The sequence below is a fragment of the Equus przewalskii genome, chromosome 1, assembly GCF_037783145.1.
Source record: "Equus przewalskii isolate Varuska chromosome 1, EquPr2, whole genome shotgun sequence".
In the NCBI taxonomy this organism is placed as follows: Eukaryota; Metazoa; Chordata; class Mammalia; order Perissodactyla; family Equidae; genus Equus; species Equus przewalskii.
The window spans coordinates 162,211,739-162,230,294 of NC_091831.1; the positions used below are offsets into that span (position 1 = coordinate 162,211,739).

General features: G+C 46.1%; 1 protein-coding gene and 1 long non-coding RNA gene across 2 annotated transcripts in view; both read left to right on the plus strand.

Moving 5' to 3' along the window:
- The first annotated feature begins 9,545 nt into the window (after positions 1-9,545).
- Positions 9,546-18,556, plus strand: part of LOC103543775 (granzyme B-like) — a 174,502-nt gene continuing 165,491 nt past the window's right edge. Inside the window, exons 1-2 of the mRNA XM_070628235.1 lie at positions 9,546-9,840; positions 10,976-11,123. Coding sequence (XP_070484336.1) covers positions 9,786-9,840; positions 10,976-11,123 — 203 coding nt within the window. The 5' untranslated portion in view covers positions 9,546-9,785. The remainder of the gene's footprint in view (positions 9,841-10,975; positions 11,124-18,556) is intronic.
- LOC139084657 (uncharacterized) lies at positions 12,808-18,555 on the plus strand. The gene is made up of 2 exons (XR_011542209.1): positions 12,808-14,833; positions 15,199-18,555. It is a non-coding gene; the product is annotated as an uncharacterized lncRNA (long non-coding RNA).

An 18,556-nucleotide genomic window follows, 5' to 3' on the forward strand; every position in this document is an offset into this window, starting at 1 on the left:
TTCTGCTCAGACTCCTCCCTGGAGAGAAAATCTCTGGGCTGCTGTGCAGCCATTCTGTGACAAGGATTCCAGCACCTCGCTTGGTGAGCTGAAGTCTGCTCAGGGGCACATTTGGATGGAGGTGGGTAAGCACCCTAATCCTGCTGATTCCTTCAAATCTCCTTTGTCTGTGGAAGTATCCTCTACCTCACTCCTGCCTTTGAGGAAATGATCCTCCGCTCAACATCTCTGTAACAAAAATTTAATAATAAAAATAAACAAAATATCTCTGTAATGACCTAAAGGAGACGCTTCTACTCACCAAAAGTCACTCCCATCACCCCGTCTTCCATCCAGACCCACAAGGAGACCTGGGTCCCAGGATGGCAGGGAGAGAACTCCCAAGCCAGGTCCTGGGGGAGAGAGGCCCAAAGAAAAGTGAGATCTTGCTAATTTATTTGGGAACGTGTCTTGAGATAGCTCTGCCTTCCTGCCCACCACCATACTTCTGCCGGTTCCCCCTTTGTGGACTTACAGAACTCACAGGGTTGATTTCCTGTCTTGCTATCCCACACAGCACTGCTTTTTTCCAACAAACGCATTTCACCATAAAAGAAGTGCAGCCCCTTGTTCCTTTTCGTCATAGGCCTATTGCTAGACTATATTCCTCATCCACAGATTCAGGAAGCTCAGTGAACCTTGGGGAGGGCAAAGGAATCCATGTGTAAGCATATAATAGTCAAACTGGTAGAAACCAAAGATAGGGGCCCCCCCAGCAGTGCAGTGGTTCAGTTTGTGCACTCCGCTTCGGTGACCCTGAGTTTGCTGGTTTGGATCCCAGGTGTGGACCTACACACCACTCATGAATCCATGCTGTGCCAGGCATCCCACAAACGAAAAAAATGGAAGAGGATGGACACAGATGTCAAGTCAGGCCAAATCTTCTTCAGAAAAAAAAGAAAACAAAGATGAAGACAAAAAGGTGAAATTAGACAGAGAGGAAAGCAATGCCCTTTACTTTATAGAAACAATAAAAGTAACAACAAGCTCTCATCAGAAATGATGGAAGTCAGAAGACAGTGAGAAGACATTTCTAAATGTTTGGAAAGAAAAAAGAAATAGGCAACCTCTTTCTGGAACTCTATGATCAGTGAATATATTGTTGAAAAATGAAGGCAAAGAAAAGACATTTTAGGAAAACAAAGGTATGAGAATTTGTTGCCATCGGACCTGCACTGCAAGACAGACTAAAAGCACTTCCTCAGGCTGAAGGGAAACGATCCCCATTGCAGGCAGGAAGGAAAAAGAATAAAGAAGTGTAAATGTGACCAAATGTAAAATACTTTATATAAATTTCTTTCAAAGGTTAATGACTATTAATGCAAAAATGCTTTAGGATTTATGCAATATAGTAGCAAAATGTATGACAAAAATAACTCTAAGGGTGGGAGGGAGGATAAATGGAAATATTTTATTACAATGTTCTTATATGAAGTGGTATAACATTAATTCAAAGTAGACTGTGACATGTGAAGGAGGCATATTGCAATCCTACATTGCTCAGTAAAATACTATATAGAGATCTAACCAAAAGCCGATAAAGAAGGAAAAATCAGATACAACAAAAGAAGGCAGGAAAAGAAGAACAAAAGAGCAAAACATTAATCACACAAATAGAAATCAAATAGCAATATGATATTCTTCAACCTAACCCTATCAGTAGTTCCATTAAATCTAAGCAGATTAAACACTCCAACTAAAGGGCAGAGATTGTCAGTGTGGATAAAAAATGCAAGACCAATTTTGTGCTGTGTACAGGAGACACTCCAATATAAAGACATGGATAGGATGAGAGCAAAATGATGGAAGAAAAAATAAAGACATATCTTGCCACACCAATCCAAAGAAAACAGCCTTGCCCATTGAGGGCGCTCTTTAACTTTAGAACTTCGGCCACTTATGAGATGAAATAGAGTGTCTTAGTAGAATTATTATTTCCATAGTTTATTTCCATTTCTCTTAATATGAGTGAGCTAAGACTTCATTATGTTTTAATTTTATTTTACTGTGAACTGTCTTGTCTTTTGCCCATTCTTCTATCAGGTCTTGGTCGTCTTCTTCTGAATTTTCAGAGTTCTTTATATATTAGATGGATTAGCTCTTTAATTGTGATATGTGTTGCAATAGTTTTTATTTTTCCAAGTTTGCTGTCTGTATTTTGAATTTGCTTGCAGTGCTTTTGACATACGAATTAAACAAGTTTTTCATTTGTATACTAAAGTTTATCAATCTTTTCTTTTAATGTTTCTGGATTAAGAGTCATTTCTAGAAAGGCCTTCCCTTTTCTAAGTTATAAAGGAATTTACCCATGTTTATTTCTAGTGCATGAACGGTATTACTTTGTATATTTGAATATCTTATCTATTTGGAGTTTATTCTGATGGTTTACGTGAAATGTGACTCCAACTTAACCTCTTAATAAATCACTGTCTAGTTGTTCCAGTATCATTTATTAAAAAGTCCATCATTTCCTCAATGATCTGAAATCCCACCTTATGAAAAACCACATTTCCATATGTACTGGGGAATGTTTCTAATTTCTTATTCTGTTTGATTCCTCTCTCTGTCTGTTCACGAGTCAGGGCCACACTGTTTTCAGTAAAGAAGTTTTATAAGATGTTTTTAATATCTGACGGGGTTCATGCTCTCCATTACTAGTCTTTTTTCTTTTTGTCACGATTTTCCTAGCTAATCTTGCTTGCTTATTTTCCAGATAAGTTTAGAAATTGTCTAGAACTTGTGAAAAATTGATATTTTTATAGGAATCACATTAAATGTATATATTACTTTGGGGAGAAATTATACGTTTTTGGTGTAGATCCATCCTATTTGAGAACTAAGACTATATTTCTATTTCTCAAGTCTATTTTTGTGTTTTTAGGACTATTTAAAAGTTTTCCTCAAATAGATTTTTCACAATTCTGGTTAAGCTTTTCCTGGCCTCTTGGGTTTTTTGTTGCTACTATGACAGATTTTCTTTATACTTATATCTTCAAACTGATGGTTGTTTGTATATGTGAAAGCTATGGATTTCCTCCTAATTTTAAAACAATCTCAAGCTTATAGAGAAGTTGCAAGTACAATACAAAGAACTTCTGTTTTCTTGAGCCATTAGAGAGTAAAGTTACTGACATGGTGCTCTGTCACTTCCCGAATACCTTGATGTGTAATTCCTACAAACAAGGACACTCGTACATAACCACATTCCAGCCACCAAACCCAAGAAATTAAGATTCATATCATCAATATAAACTAATCTTTAGACATCTAATCATTAACCTTACTTTGTTTAATATTAGATTAATCCGAAAAGAGATTCATATAACAAATCTCCCAGATCCCTATCTTCTCCTATGTGGGTCCCCTCCTTCCTCCACGTAGGCTCTGGCATTCCACATCTGTAGCCCCTTCGGGCCAAAGCCCAACTCACCCTAAACAGCCTGCTCTGACAAACGGCACCAGCCTGCCCCCCTGAAGAGGTCCCTGTCTCCCCACTTGAGCTCCGATACCACCTAGTAGGACAACCCCTTGTGTGAACATCCTGTTCACCCAACTTGGGCATCCACTCCCTGCACTGGGCTGCCATCCTCACCTCACATGTATTCTGACACCCCAAGCCATGCAGCCCAGTGCTGGGTGTCTGAGCTAATGTGGGGTGAGGAGGCAGTCTACACAGAGGCAGGCCTGGTGTGAGCATCTGCCCCACCCCACACAGACAAGGCTTGGACACCACACTCTGGTTCACTGTGGTTCCCATTCCAGAGTCACCACTGACATTGTGCTTTGTTTCTTTAACTAAAGTTCTATTGCTTTTTAAGAGAATTGGGATCAACATGTCTAAAACCAACATTATTTTCAATTCCATGACTCCCTATTCTTTTCCATTACGGGGAGATAATCAAGATAACTCTTATGGGGAATGGTACTGGGATATCAGAAATGCTCTCTGGGCAGTGGTGTGAGAATACTGCTTGGGCTCCCTGGCATCTGTTCCCACTTCACGTAGTATCAGTAATTCATTGATGATAATAATTTAGGGGAGAACCAACACTCTTCCATTCTCAGGACCCAGGATTTGGAGAAAGCAGACTCCAGCCCATCAAAGGCTATGACCTGGGCTTAGACACATCAGAGCCTCTGACCAACTCTACAGGCACCTAGAGCAGCATGACAGATTGTGCTTTGCTGGGATGGCCTCTGTGTACCTCCCATCCCACAGGCTCTTCTTACAGGACTGCAAAACTCCTCCCACTCACAGGCAGGTTTGTGACCTTTTTTCTCAATTGGGGCTGAGGGGGGTTTTAGATGCCACGAACCAGGAAATAGGGTAGAAGTGATGCATTATGAATTCAAAGTCTAGGTAATAAAAAGAACACAGCTTCTGCCTGGCTCACTCTTTGGGAGATGCTCACTCTGGGAAGCCAAGCATCATGATGTGAGGAAGACCCGACAATCCCATGTGCAGAGACTACTTGAGGGGCCCTCACGGAGAGGAAGGGACGTGCCGAGCGGACAGCCAGCACCAACCACTGGGCACATGTGAGCGAGCCTTCAGGTGATTCTGGCCTCCGGGCATCAAGCCTCTGCTGACACCCAGGGGAGCAGAGGGGAGCTATCCACACTAACCCCAGAGCAAAACGCAGATCCATGGGCAAAATCACTGTGGTTGTTATTGTTTTAAATCACGCAGTTCTTTAGGAATGGCACAAGCCCTCTTCAGCCATGGCCACACCTTCTGTCCATCCATCCAATCATCATCCTCAACTCCCTTGTCTGATCCCTGATGGTTTTGTCTACTCCACTAGAAGCAAGGTATTTCATATCAATACCCCCAAGCCTCACATAGAACGGGGCCTCCACAAATAATCATCCTCAATAATGAGGTCTAAAGAGAGCCAAGGAAATGAAGATAGTGTTGGACCTATCATCAGAAGACTCAGGTTGCTGGGGCTCAGGGACCTGCTACTGGCTGATCAACATCTCCAACCACCCCACGTGTAGCCGGCAGTTCCTGCTTTCTGTGGCTATTATCAGCACTGAGACAAGAGCTACAAGTGCTTGTGTGGTGACTGATAAGCTCTTGCTCCACTCAGGCCTGAGGACTTGATCAGATGACAGTGTGAGGCATTCAGAGGGAAACTTATGTAATAACGGCCACAACACTGAGGAGACATTAGGAGTTAGATGACAAGGATGAAGCTCCAGTACAATGACCTGGGGAGCCTTCCTGGGGAGATATGGCCACTGCCACTCCTGGTGGTGTTTCTTCTGTCGCACAGGGGAGAGGTAGGTGAGTGACTGTCCCTACTAACACAGGCCCAGCATCATCCTGCACAGGCTCAGCCCTGCTCAGACGCTGCACTCAGACACATCCTAGTGCTGGTCCATCTGAGAACTCTCTGAACTCCAGGTCCAACATCCCTCAAAGACCAGCAAATGTGATGCATAATGAAAACTCAGCAGGAATGGCAGGGCGGAACGCTGTTCTCACAAGGGCCAGTGGGTGCTGTTCCTCCCCAGGTCCTACCCTTGTCATCTGGAAAGCGGGTTCTTTTACAAAGGCCTCTGGAAGGAGGTTGAAAGCTGGGAATGAGAAATAATTAATTCCCGAGGAAAGGGCAGCTTGGAGAAAGGGGCTGACTTCTGAAATCAAAGTAGGGCCCACTAGCTTTCTAACTCGATGTCCTAAAACATATCCTCCAATTCCACTCCCTTCTCTAAGGTTTGTCACTCCCATGCCGCCCAGGAAAGAAACTAAGGATCCAGTTGATCCCAGAGCTGGCAGCATTCCCTTAACAGTGATGTTTGGCTGGATCAGTCTCAAGTTCTCTCTGGTAAGTTTTCAGTCAATGGGCACAGCAGCTTTGGAAGGCTCCATCTTGCCTGCTGCTCAGAACCCTACCAGGACTATCCCTACCTACCCTCCTCAGAGGCTAACTGGGAGCCATTCCTTGGGGCAGATAAGACATTTACTGGGCACCTACGACCTGTCAGGCTCAAGCAGATACAGAGCAAACACAGCCCAGCTTCTTGAGCTCATGTTCCGAATATTACAGACCAGCAGCCAGTGAGGTCTGGAAAAGAAGAGCAGGGAGAGGACCCAGAGAACGTCAGGGAAAGGATTTTGCAGGATTCAGCAGGCCTTCATCATTTGTTCCAAACACCATTCCTGTCTGCCACACAGGAGTCTACAGCAGGAATTAAGGACGAAGGATGCTCTTCCCTTTGTCAGAGAGAGAATTTGAGTCTGGAGGGTCACTAGGGAAGCCTGCGTTTCAACCCCAGGAACCTGCAGGGCCCCCTTCTTGCTAGCTTCAAGCCACTACAGACCGCACTATCTGCCACTCCAGCTCCTTCCCACCCTGCTCTCTTTTGTTCCCAGTTCCCTGCTCCAGCCTGTGACTCCATGAGCACAGCAAGCAGGGTAGAATTTTCTTTCAGGGAAAATCATCCAGGACCATGAGGCCAATCCTTATTCTTGTTTCTATCTGGTATTTCTTCTGATCCAGAGTCCAGAGAAAAGAAAAAAGCTGTGAGAGTTTCCTCAAGTGTGAGGACTTTGTGCTGACAGCAGCCACTCGCTGCTGAGGAAGCTGAGGAACAGCATGTGGCCCCACCCTTCTGGTGACACTTCACAGAGAACTGCCTTCTCAGAGGTCGCAGAGCTGGGCCACCTAGTAACACAGAAGAGCCCTTCAGAGGACAGGGAAGCTTTGGGGAGATAGGAACAGGTCAGTGCAAGTGGTCTGTTGAAGTGACGGGCTGGTCAAATGTGCCATCGGGAGGAGGCTGACGTCGTGCTCCATGCCCAGAGTGCACAAGTGAGAAATTCAGGTTTTGCTTAGACACAGGCAAGCTCTGCATCTGACTGAGCACCCAGAATCTGCTCCAGGAACTGCCAGCCAGCATGGGACGCCAAGAAGCAGAGGACACGGGGATGTTCAGCCCCAGGGCCCCACCCCCTGTAATTACTCCCACTCCAGTCCTGCTGTGTCCCAAGCCTTCATGCCTCCTTTATGGCTCCTGGGGTGCAAAACCTGTGACTACACATCCCACTCTGCTCTGTGCAGCTTAACCCACTTTTCCCTCAGGCTCCACAACATCCAGGAGCAGGAAAGGACCCAGCACGTCATCCCTGTGAGAGGAGACATCCCCCAGCCAGACTACAAGCCTAGGAATTTCTCCAAGGACATTGTGTTACTAAGGGTAGGGCTCATGGCTCCACTGGTTCTTGTACATTTTAATCCTGAGGTTTTGCATCCCCCACGACCTCACTCCTGTCCCTCCTTCCCAGTATGACCCTTTCACTTGTATCAGGGCTGTGGAGAAAGGAACCCCATGACGGTCCCTGGAGTCTTTGTGAATTTCTCTCCTCTGCCTTCAGCTTGAAGAGAAAGGCCAACGTGACTGCCTCTGTGAGCCCCCTCAGGCTGCCCAGGAGGAGAGAGCTGGCAAAGCCAGGGACGGTGTGCAGTGTGGCTCACTGGGAGGACCTTGGTGGGAACACTCCTTCAGTCATAAAACTGTGGGAAGTAGAGCTTGATATCCAAAGGGATGAGCAACGCATCTCTCACTACAAAGACCATTACAACAGCATCACCCAGATATGTGTGGGGGACCCAACAAAGAGGAAGACTTTTTAAGGTGAGATCCCCAGCACTGTCCACGCCCAGCCTGGGGTACAGCCAAGCTTGAGGAGATCTGGAGCAGAGGGAACTCACTATATCCTTATGTACTCAGCCTTGTCACCAATTCAATCTGTGGTCCTGTCACCCTGCAGGGATAGGAGACTCTACCACAGCCAATTATAGGCAAAGTCTTCCTGGTGGAGGAGAAGAAAGGAATTGTCAGAGCCAGGCCGGGGTCCCAGAAGCAAAGAGGGGCACAAAGGCTGTCCTGGCCCACATCTCACTCCCAGCCCCCAAACAGAGACCGCTTAACCTCAGGGCATAAGGGAGGGGAGGAGCAGGAGAAGGCCCAGCCTAGCCCCTCCTCCCCTGCCCACAGCGGGAGCCCAGTGGCTCCCTTGTGAGAAACAAGGTGGCCCAGGACACTGTCTCCTTTGGAAAAAAGAATGGGAAACATTCACTTGTCTACAGCAGGACCTCAAGCTTTCTACCCCATGGAAAAACTGCCTCCAGGATTGATCCATGCATCTTCTCTGGGGCAGAAGCCAGCAATGCACTGAGTAGAGGAGGATGGAGGGGAGGCTGCCAGGGACTTAATGAACTTCCATCTTTAGAGTGGAAATCATTAATTCTTTCTTTATTCACCAAAATGTCCTAGGGCCTATAGCGTATTGAGCAAATTTTTCAACAGTCTCTGAATCTTGTATATAAGAATGGATTGAGAAAAGTAAACTCATTTTCAAAATATCCACCTTAGAGAAGGCTAAACTAGAAAGAAGTCATCTGCTGAATGTTTGCCGTTGATCAGTGTGCTTTGACTATGGGAAAATGTTTACTGGGTACAAAAGTAATGCATGTTTATCATAGAAAGACAGGTAAAGGCAGAACAGACAAATAAGAATATGAAAATTCCCAAGAATTTCACCTCCCCGAGACCAGCATCATTAGTGCTTAAGCACGTTGCCTTCCCGTCTTTTTCTGTGTCTTCATAACATTCCGCTGCTTTAACAGAATTGGGATTGGGCTGATTAGAATTCATAATGTCTTCTTTTCCACTACTTCCTCATCTGTCATCATACTGGAGAGGATGCTGGGATAATCTGTTGGCAAATACTTATGTTAGGCCCAGGGATGACAGAGCCATGATTCACTGGACCCAGGACAGAGAGTACTTGGTGGATAGTGATTATTAGGATGATCAGCACCCATTTCCCCATCATCTGACATCAGTAGCCAGCATTTCTCAAGGGCAACTCTCTCCTCAGAAAACAGACACTCTGATTGGGGTGGAACAATCCCCGCCTCAGGTCCAGGGGTGTTAAATGACTTAAGAATAAATCACTTAGGCCATTCAATTCTGATGGACTCAATGATGGTTTGTTTTGGTCCCATGAATATCAAGTCCAGGATTTTACTCAAAATTGTGGGATGAATGAAGCTCTCTTTGTCACAGAATATTTACATTTAAAGAGGACATTCTAAATACTCCAAAACACTAGGCTGGACTTGTGGTCAGAGAGGCAGTGAGGTTACCACTGGGGGTGTCTGCGTGTGTCCAGCTCTACATGCCCCTAAGGGAGGTTCAGATGTTATCTCCCACCACCAAGCAGACCCCCACCACAGCCCTTACTGGCCGACACTCTAACTGCAGATTCTCAGTCTACTCAAGGCGGCCGCCATCTTCTCAAGGGCAGGAGCCATCTCACTCATCTCCTTGGAGCAAGCTTCCTAAATAGTTATTCATGACTTCATCAGGATGGAAAAAGAGCCATGAGCTAAGAAATGGAGACATTCTAGATTCAGTCACCGAGGGGCTTCTGGGGTCCAGCTCCTCTGCTGGCTGCAGCACAGGCTTCATTTTCTTGTTCTTTCTTCTTGCTTTCACGCTGTGACTCAGCACTGAGAGTGCAAGTGTGGTTGGTGACAGTGCTACTGTCACCTAAGCCAATCCAGAGAATTTCGACAAACCACCTTGCAGATGACACAAGGAAACCAGAGCAGCACAGGTCTAGGAGGTCTGTGAGGTCTTGAGCCACCACTCCTGCCTTGCCCTTGCGGACCTTGTGTCTGGAAAGAAGTAACACCAGCAGCTGTGACCTCGGCAGACCTTCAGGAAAGATGCGGCCACTCCTGCTTTTGCTAGCATTTCTTCTGCCTCCTGAGGCTGGGACAGGTGAGTGACCATCCCCATTCCAGAAACCCCAGCCCATCTCACAAAACCCTCTGGACTCCTCACCCTTCTGCCCAGCACAGTCAGGGATTTTCCTCAGTTTGAGCCCAAAAACTTTCTAGACGCCAGCCTCTACCCCAAACCTACACTAACAAGTCCGATGCTGCATAGACACTCAAAAAGGATGGCAGGAAGGAAGGCTGTTCACTAGAAGGTTTAGTGTGTAAGCCTCTCTCTTATCACCTGGGAAGTGGATTGTTCATGGAAAGGCTATTTGGCAGAGGATGGGAAGCTACAAATGACAAGTAGTTGAAATCCCTCACTCTAACCCAAGAAAGGGCGGCTTAGAAAAATCGGGTGTGGTAATGAGAGTTGTCCCGGACCCAGCTTAAGATTCAGTTTCACTTCCTGGTAACTTCACCCCCTCACCCTTGCTGAGGAGAGAAGCCCAAGGAGCAGCTGGTCTCTGAAGAGGCTGGATGACTGCACGCAGGGTGTCCCGTTGCCATGGCTCTGCCATGGTCCTGGGCAGCACATTTTCAGCCCCACCTCCCCCTGCCGTCTCAGGCCTTTGGCTGCTCCACACAGTGTCCCCTCTCCAGGCCAATGGCCTTCAATTCCACCAGCACGATCCCCACCAAACTCAGCAGAAAGCTAAGTGAAGGACATTCATTCATGCAGCCACAAAATGTTTACTGAGATCCTAGGACGGGTTAGACTCTCGGACATGAGGACTGTAGAAAATCCAGCACCATAAGCTCACGGAGAGATCATTAGAAAAGGGCACAAGTTCAGACATTAGCAGAGGCTCAGCGGGCTTGGGAGACTCACTGAGACAGAAGGTGTAGTGGAGCCCTGTCCATGATCCCCTGGGCTCCACCATCATGAAGACAGCTCTTATCTCACCATGCATGGTCTGAAGTAGGACAGGGCAACAAGTACTGTCATCCCTTTTCTCACAGGAGGTTCTGAGGCTTGATATTCAGAAAAGGTTATTGTCCTACTGGGAGAACCTGGAAGGACACTCCCTGGTGGCAGCAGGGCACTGTAGACCCCACCCTCAATCACCACCTTCCAGAACCTTCCCTCCTGACCACAGCCACTCCAGGAAAGCCCATCTTCCAGTCTTTTCTTTCAGAGAACATCATCAGAGGACATGAGGCCAAGCCCCACTCCCGCCCCTACACGGTGTTTGTTCAGTTTCTGCTTGAGAACAAAAAGAAGAGGTGTGGCGGTGTCCTCGTGCTAGAGGACTTTGTTCTGACGGCTGCTCACTGCCGGGGAAGGTGAGGGGGCCGCAGACAACTGATACCTCCTGAGACCCCTACAGGGACCTCTGCCCAGGGGCTGCAGCCCAGGTGAGCTCCCCCAGCTCCTGGTAACTCAAGGCCATGAGAGCTCATGAGAGGAGCCATCTGAGAGCATGACTGGGTGACGGAAAGTGAGAAATAGGACAGGGAAACTTTGGGGTCAGAGCGTCTGAATTGAAAGCAAGTGACTCGGTTGAGAAAAGAGACCACACTGGCCAACTAAAGCAGCTGGGAAAGCTGAAAGCAATCATTAGGGTGAAAAGGCATACTCAGAGTATTTTCACAATATGACTTGAGGGCTAGAGAAAGCGTCCAGGTGACCTACCCTCAAGGTCATTGAGAAGCACAGGGGACAATCACTCAGTGCCCAGTCCTCCTCTTGTTTTGATTTCCACCAGCTGCAGCCCTGTACTCCCCCATGTCATCCACCCTTCATGACTCCAGGGCTGGATCTCTTTTGATTCCATGCACCCCACCACCTCACTCTACTTTCTTTGCAGAGTAATCAATGTCACCCTTGGGGCCCACAACATCCAGAAGCAGGGGAAGACCCAGCAGGTCATCACTGAGAGACAAGCCATCCGCCACCCAGACTATAATCCTAAGAACCTCTCCAATGACATCATGTTACTAAAGCTAAGGGAACCTCCCTGCTGCTCTTGCTGTCCTGGGTCCAGATTGCTTCCCCTCCCACTGCAACTTGTCCCTCCCCTCCTTCCCCTCCTGTCCATCTGACTAGTCCCAGTGGCTCAGGGGAGAGGGAAGTCAGTGCAGCCTCATCGCGGTGTCTGGGCCCTGGAGGCCAGTGGCTGAGCTGGACTATCTTGCCTCTTCCCATCAGTGGAGAGAAAGGCCAAGCAGACTATAACTGTGTGGCCCCTCAGCCTGCACAGGGGCACAGCCTAGGTGGACCCAAGACCGGTGTGTAGAGTAGCCGGCTGGGGGAAAGTATCCCCAGTAGACAGAGCGTCCGACACACTGCAGGAGGTGGAGCTGACTGTGCAGAAGGATGATGATTGTTACTCCCACTTCCCAGACCACTACAACCAGAACCCCCAGATTTGGGTAGGGGACACAAAGAAGATGAGCAGCAGCTTCAAGTTAGGGTTTCCAGCATCCACCGAGACAGACCCAGGGAGAGAGGAAATGGGGAGCTCTTAGGGATGGGTGTGGCCATGTCTTCAAGCCTCAGCCTGAGAGCTTGGGCACCTGGGGTGTACGGATGCAGTCTTCAGTTTTATCCCCAGAGCAGAGCAGGGCTGCAGGGCGAGGAAAGATCAGTCATCCCACAGCCGAGTTCTCACCAAAATTTCCCTGAGGATTAGAGAGAAAGCATTGACCTGGGTGGAGCTGCATGTGACAGTCAGAGCCATGCTGGAGTCCTGGGATGAGGGAGTTGACAAAGCCCGCCCTGGCCCTGCTCCCCCACACAGCCCATAATGGAGACCACTGACCTCTGGGGTGGAGGGAAGGGCAGGACCACAAGGAGGCCAACTCAGTCCTTCCTGTCTCTGCCTGCGGGGAGACTCCAGAGGCCCCCTCATGTGTAACAAGCCAATCCAGGGTATTTTCTCCTATGGACAAAACAACGGGATGCCTCCAGGAGTCTCCATGAAGGTCTCACACTTTCTGCCCTGGATAAAGTCAACAATGAAGCACTTCTAACAGCAGGCAGGAGGCTGACCTTCCTCTGTGCCTGACCATCTTTCCTGGGGCAGAGGCAGGAATCCCATGGGGCGGGGAGTGGGACTGAGGTGCTATAATAAATGGATCTCTAGCGAGTGTGACTGAAGTCTCACGGACTCACTGAACCACTTTCAACACGCAGCAGCATGCTCCAGGCAGCCCTCTGCTGTCAGTTGTGGCTGTCCTTCCTCCTTCCTCCTCCAGCTCTCCTTCCCCCTAAACCCCATGCTGTATCCTTTCTGAGTCACAGCTCTGTGGTGCTGAGCCCTGTGCAAGGGCTGAGTCTGAAGGCTGCTCATTATAAAAGGACAATCTTCTTGCCCAAAATATGTTCCTCCCTGGGCTTTAGAAAGTTCTTACCTTCTCTAACCCAACCACCATCACCGACACCCTGACAATTTGGCAGAGAGAGGAGCAGGTCAGTGGAAGGGGAATAACTCCAGGGAGACAGGAGGCCAGGGGGCCGCGCTGTGGGCACTCAGTTTCCTGTTTCCAGGGCTTCTGTCTCCAGTGGGGCAGCTTCTCCCAAGCCAGGACCATCTGCAGCTTCTCACACTCAGATGCTGCCATGATGGCCTCCAGCCTCACTCTGGTCCCATTTCCTGCCCTACCCTGGGCCCAGAACTGAACTCACTCAACCTTCCTCCCTGGCTGACTGTCCCACACCAGCATCTATTTTTCTTCTGACTGCCCTGTCTACCGGCTCCTTTCCCTTCCAGCCCACCCTGATTTGAGCCAGCTTCTCTCTCAACTCCCTAACCAAGTTCCCAAAGTCCCATGTGAATTCCCCTCCATGGCTTGTCCCTGTCATGCCTGAGCTGCCGGCCCACCTGATGCCTATCAGAGGACCCAGTACCCACTTCCCACCTGAACAGAGACAGTTCAGTTCCTCCATCCAGCCTAACATTCCCAGGGCCACATCCACAATTTCCTGTGAGTCTCTCAGCAGCCTCAGCCCCTTTCAGCCTGGCCTGTCTCCCCCTGCTGGCAACCTGGGTTACAGCAGCTCAGTGAGCCTGATGCCTCCAGGGCTGTTGGGCCAGAAAGTACCACTTGGCTGTCCATCAATAAGTCAACTGTTGATCTCTCTCTTTGTGCCAGACACATAGGAAGCTGTGTCCCTGATACTCGGAAACTTAGACGGAGGGGAATTTCCTCTACATTCTCTTACTTCCTCCCCTTCCTCCAGGCAGGTCAGTTTGGCAAATGGATTGGTATTTGGAATCCACAAGGAATCTTGCCTTGAAAATAATTAAAATCTCTGTATTTTATCTGTATTGCACATTAGAGTCTCACATGAGTCATCTTGTTCGATTCAAGAAGGGCAGTGTGAAGTTGGAAGAGACTTCAAGACCCACAGTTCCTGAGTTTCCCAATCCGTGCTCGAGTATCCCATGACAGGACAGGAGGGAGGGAGAGAGGAGTGAGCCACCTGGGCAGCCTTATCTTAATTTATTGACATGCAGAAGGCATGAGCCCCAGTCCACAAATGCAAAAAATGCCACATTTCAAGTCAAGATCCTTCAGTGTGATGAAAATAGTAAGAATAACAAGAAGCTTTCACATCTTGAGGTATGTGGGGAAGCTGTTCTGGATTAACCATGATTCAACCTAAAACTTGCTTTCCCCAGAACAGCCTGACTTCTGACCCACCAAACATTGTACATCTGCTTCAAACATTTTCCCAAAGCAGAGAATGAATTATATATCTACTTATCAATTAATTAATTAATTAATTAATTTATTTATTTATTTTTTGAGGAAGGTTAGCCCTGAGCAAACATCTGCTGCCAATCATGCTCTTTTTGCTGAGGAAGACTGGCCCTGACTTAACACTCGTGCCCTTCTTCCTCTATTTTATATGTGGTTTGCCTGCCACAGCATGGCTTGATAAGCCGTGCGTTGGTCCACACCCGGGATACAACCCGGGCTCCCGAAGCAGAACATGCGAACTTAATCACTGCACCACCAGGCCGGCCCCAAGAATGCATTCTGTAAAGGTAAGAATTAATGTCTCTCTTTCTCTGACTCCAATACCAGCACTTCTTTGAAGATAAGCTCTTCTTCTCAGAGGACCAAGGTCAAGTTGACCTGTTATATATGTGCTAAACTACAGAAAAGCATATCCTTGCGAGTTGGAAAAAAATTGCGTTCCTATCCTATTTCATGTATGTTCTTGTTTGCGAAATGGTCTATAGCCATGCTGTGTCCACACTTCTCAATAGAGCTTTCCTCCCTGATGGAGACAGCACTTCCGGGCTAGTATTCAGCAATAGCTGAATAAACATCGCTCTATCTTTCTTATCTAAAGATTGGTCATTAAATATTTTTGTCATCAATTATGACCCAGATGATCTTATTTTAGGATTCTGTAGCCTGCAAACAGCACCACTGATAAATTGCATGTGACGGAATGCAACAAATTCGTGATAGCTGGACAAACACTGAATCGGTCGGGACCAACATCAAAAAGAGAAGGACCATCTTGGAGAAGAATAACAAACAAATCACACAGATATGAAAAGTAAAATCCAGTACATTGAAAACTAAGATGAAAAGCAAAAGAAAGTTTATTTTTCACTCAAGACAGTCCCCATATCCATCTACCAAGCATTCTGTGGGACCCACAGCACCGGCAGAAGCTCCAGCAGAGGCACGAAGGAAGAGCTGAATGCACGTGTGGAGATGAGCCAGTGAATAGTAGAAGGGGCAGGAGCCAGGGGACAACTTCGGGTCACAGTGATAAAAAGAACACTCTTGGGAGAAGTCGTCACAATAAAGAAATGTACCCCAGAACGTCAGCCATGAGGAGCTCCATGGAGCCCCAGGGTGTAAGCCAGAGCCAGCGAGAGAGTAGCCAGGGATATTCGCCACCAGGGGCATGGGTGTGTGGCCTTGAAGGACAGTGCCTGGTGGGTCAATTCCCCCTCTCACCTGATAAGAGCACTTAATGTGGTATGACACATGTTAAGAAGGAAAATGATTGAACAACCTAGAAGAAATGGATAAATTTCTAGACTCTTACAACCTCCCCAAACTGAATCAGGAGGAAATAGAGAATCTGAATAGGCCAATCACAAGTAAAGAAATAGAAACAGTAATCAAAAACCTCCCCCAAAATAAGAGTCCAGGACCAGATGGCTTCTATGGAGAATTCTACCAAACATTCAAAGAAGATTTAATGCCTATCCTTCTCAAACTATTCCAGAAAATTGAGGAAGATGGAGCACTCCCTAACACATTCTACGAAGCCAACATCTCTCTGATCCCCAGACCTGACAAGGACAACACAAAGAAAGAAAACTGCAGGCCAATATCACTGATGAACATAGATGCAAAAATCCTCAACAAAATTCTGGCAAACTGAATACAGCAATACATCAAAAAGATTATACACCATGATCAAGTGGGATTTATAGCAGGGACACAGGGATGGTTCAACATTCGCAAGTCAATCAATGTGATACACTACATTAACAAAAGGAGAAACAAAAACCACATGATAATCTCAATAGATGCAGAGAAAGCATTCGACAAGATCCAACATCTATTTGTGATAAAAACCCTCGATAAAATGGGTATAGAAGGAAAGTACCTCAACATAATAAAGGCCATATATGACAAACCCACAGCCAACATCATACTCAACGGACAAAAACTGAAAGCCATCCCTCTGAGAACAGGAACGAGACAAGGGTGCCCACTTTCACCACTCCTATTCAACATAGTACTGGAGGTGTTGGCCAGAGCAATTCAGCAGGAAAAAGAAATAAAAGGAATCCAAATAGGCAATGAAGAAGTAAAACTCTCGCTGTTTGCAGACGACATGATCTTATATATAGGAAACCCCAAAGAATCCATAGGAAAACTATTAGAAACAATCAACAGCTACAGCAAAGTTGTAGGATATAAAATCAACATACATAAATCAGTAGCATTTCTATACACTAACAATGAACTAACAGAAAAAGAACTCAAGAACTCAATCCCATTCACAATCGCAATGAAAAGAATAAAATATCTTAGGATAAATTTAACCAAGGAAGTGAAAGATGTATACAATGAAAACTACAAGACTTTCTTGAAAGAAATTCATGATGACATAAAGAGATGAAAAGACATTCCATGCACATGGATTGGAAGAATAAACATAGTTAAAATGTCCATACTACCTAAAGCAATCTACAGATTCAACGCTATCCCAATCAGAATCCCAATGACATTCTTTACAGAAATTGAACAGAGAATCCTAAAATTCATATGGGGCAACAAAAGACCCCAAATTGCTAAAGCAATCCTGAGTAAGAAGAACAAAGCCGGAGGCGTCACAATCCCTGATTTCAAAACATACTACAAAGCTACAGTAATCAAAACAGCATGGCACTGGTAAAAAACAGGTGCACAGAACAATGGAACAGAATTGAAAGCCCAGAAATAAAACCACACATCTACGGACAGCTAATCTTCGACAAAGGAGCTGAAGGCATACAATGGAGAAAAGAAAGTCTCTTCAACAAATGGTGCTGGGAAAACTGGACAGCCACATGTAAAAGAATGAAAATTGACCATTCTTTTTCACCATTCACAAAAATAAACTCAAAATGGATCAAAGACCTAAAGATTAGGCCTGAAACAATAAGTCTTCTAGAAGAGAATATAGGCAGTGCACTCTTTGACATCAGTTTCAAAAGAATCTTTTTGGACACCATAACTCCTCAGACAAGAGGAACAATAGAAAGAATAAACAAATGGGACTTCATCAGACTAAAGAGCTTCTTCAAGGCAAGGGAAAACAGAACTGAAACAGGAAAACAGCCCACTAATTGGGAAAAAATATTTACAAGTTACTTATCTGGCAAAGGGTTAATCTCCATAATATATAAAGAACTCACACAGCTCAACAACAAAAAATCAAACAACCTGATCAAAAAATGGGCAGGGGACATGAACAGACATTTCTACAAACAAGACATAAGGATGGCCAATAGACACATGAAAAGATGCTCATCATCGCTAATCATCAGGGAAATGAAAATCAAAATTACACTAAGATATCACCTTACACCCATTAGATTGGCAAAAAATATCCAAAACCAAGAGTGACAAATGTTGGACAGGCTGTGGAGAAAAAGGAACCCTTACACACTGTTGGTGGGAATGCAAACTGGTGCAGCCACTATGGAAAACAGTATGGAGATTTCTCAAAAAGTTAACAATAGAAATACCTTATGACCCAGGCATCCCACTACTGGGTATCTATCCTAAGAACCTGAAATCAGCAATTCCAAGAGTCCCATGCACCCCTATGTTCATCGCAGCATTATTTACAATAGCCAAGATGTGGAACCAACCTAAGTGCCCAGCAACTGATGATTGGATAAAGAAGTTATTGTATATATACACAATGGAATACTACTCAGCCATAAAAAAGGACAAAATTGTCACATTCACAACAAAATGGATGGACCTTGAGGGTATTATGTTAAGCGAAATAAGCCAGATGGAGAAAGACGAACTTTGTATGACTCCACTCATAGGTGGAAGTTAACATATAGACAAGGAGAACTGATCAGTGTTTACCAGGGGAAAGGGGGGGTGAGGGGAGGGCACTAGGGGTGAAGTGGTGTACCCACAACAGGACTGACAATAATGTACAACTGAAATTTCACAAGGTTGTTAACTATCATGATCTTAATAAAAAAATTAATTAATTAAAAAAAAAG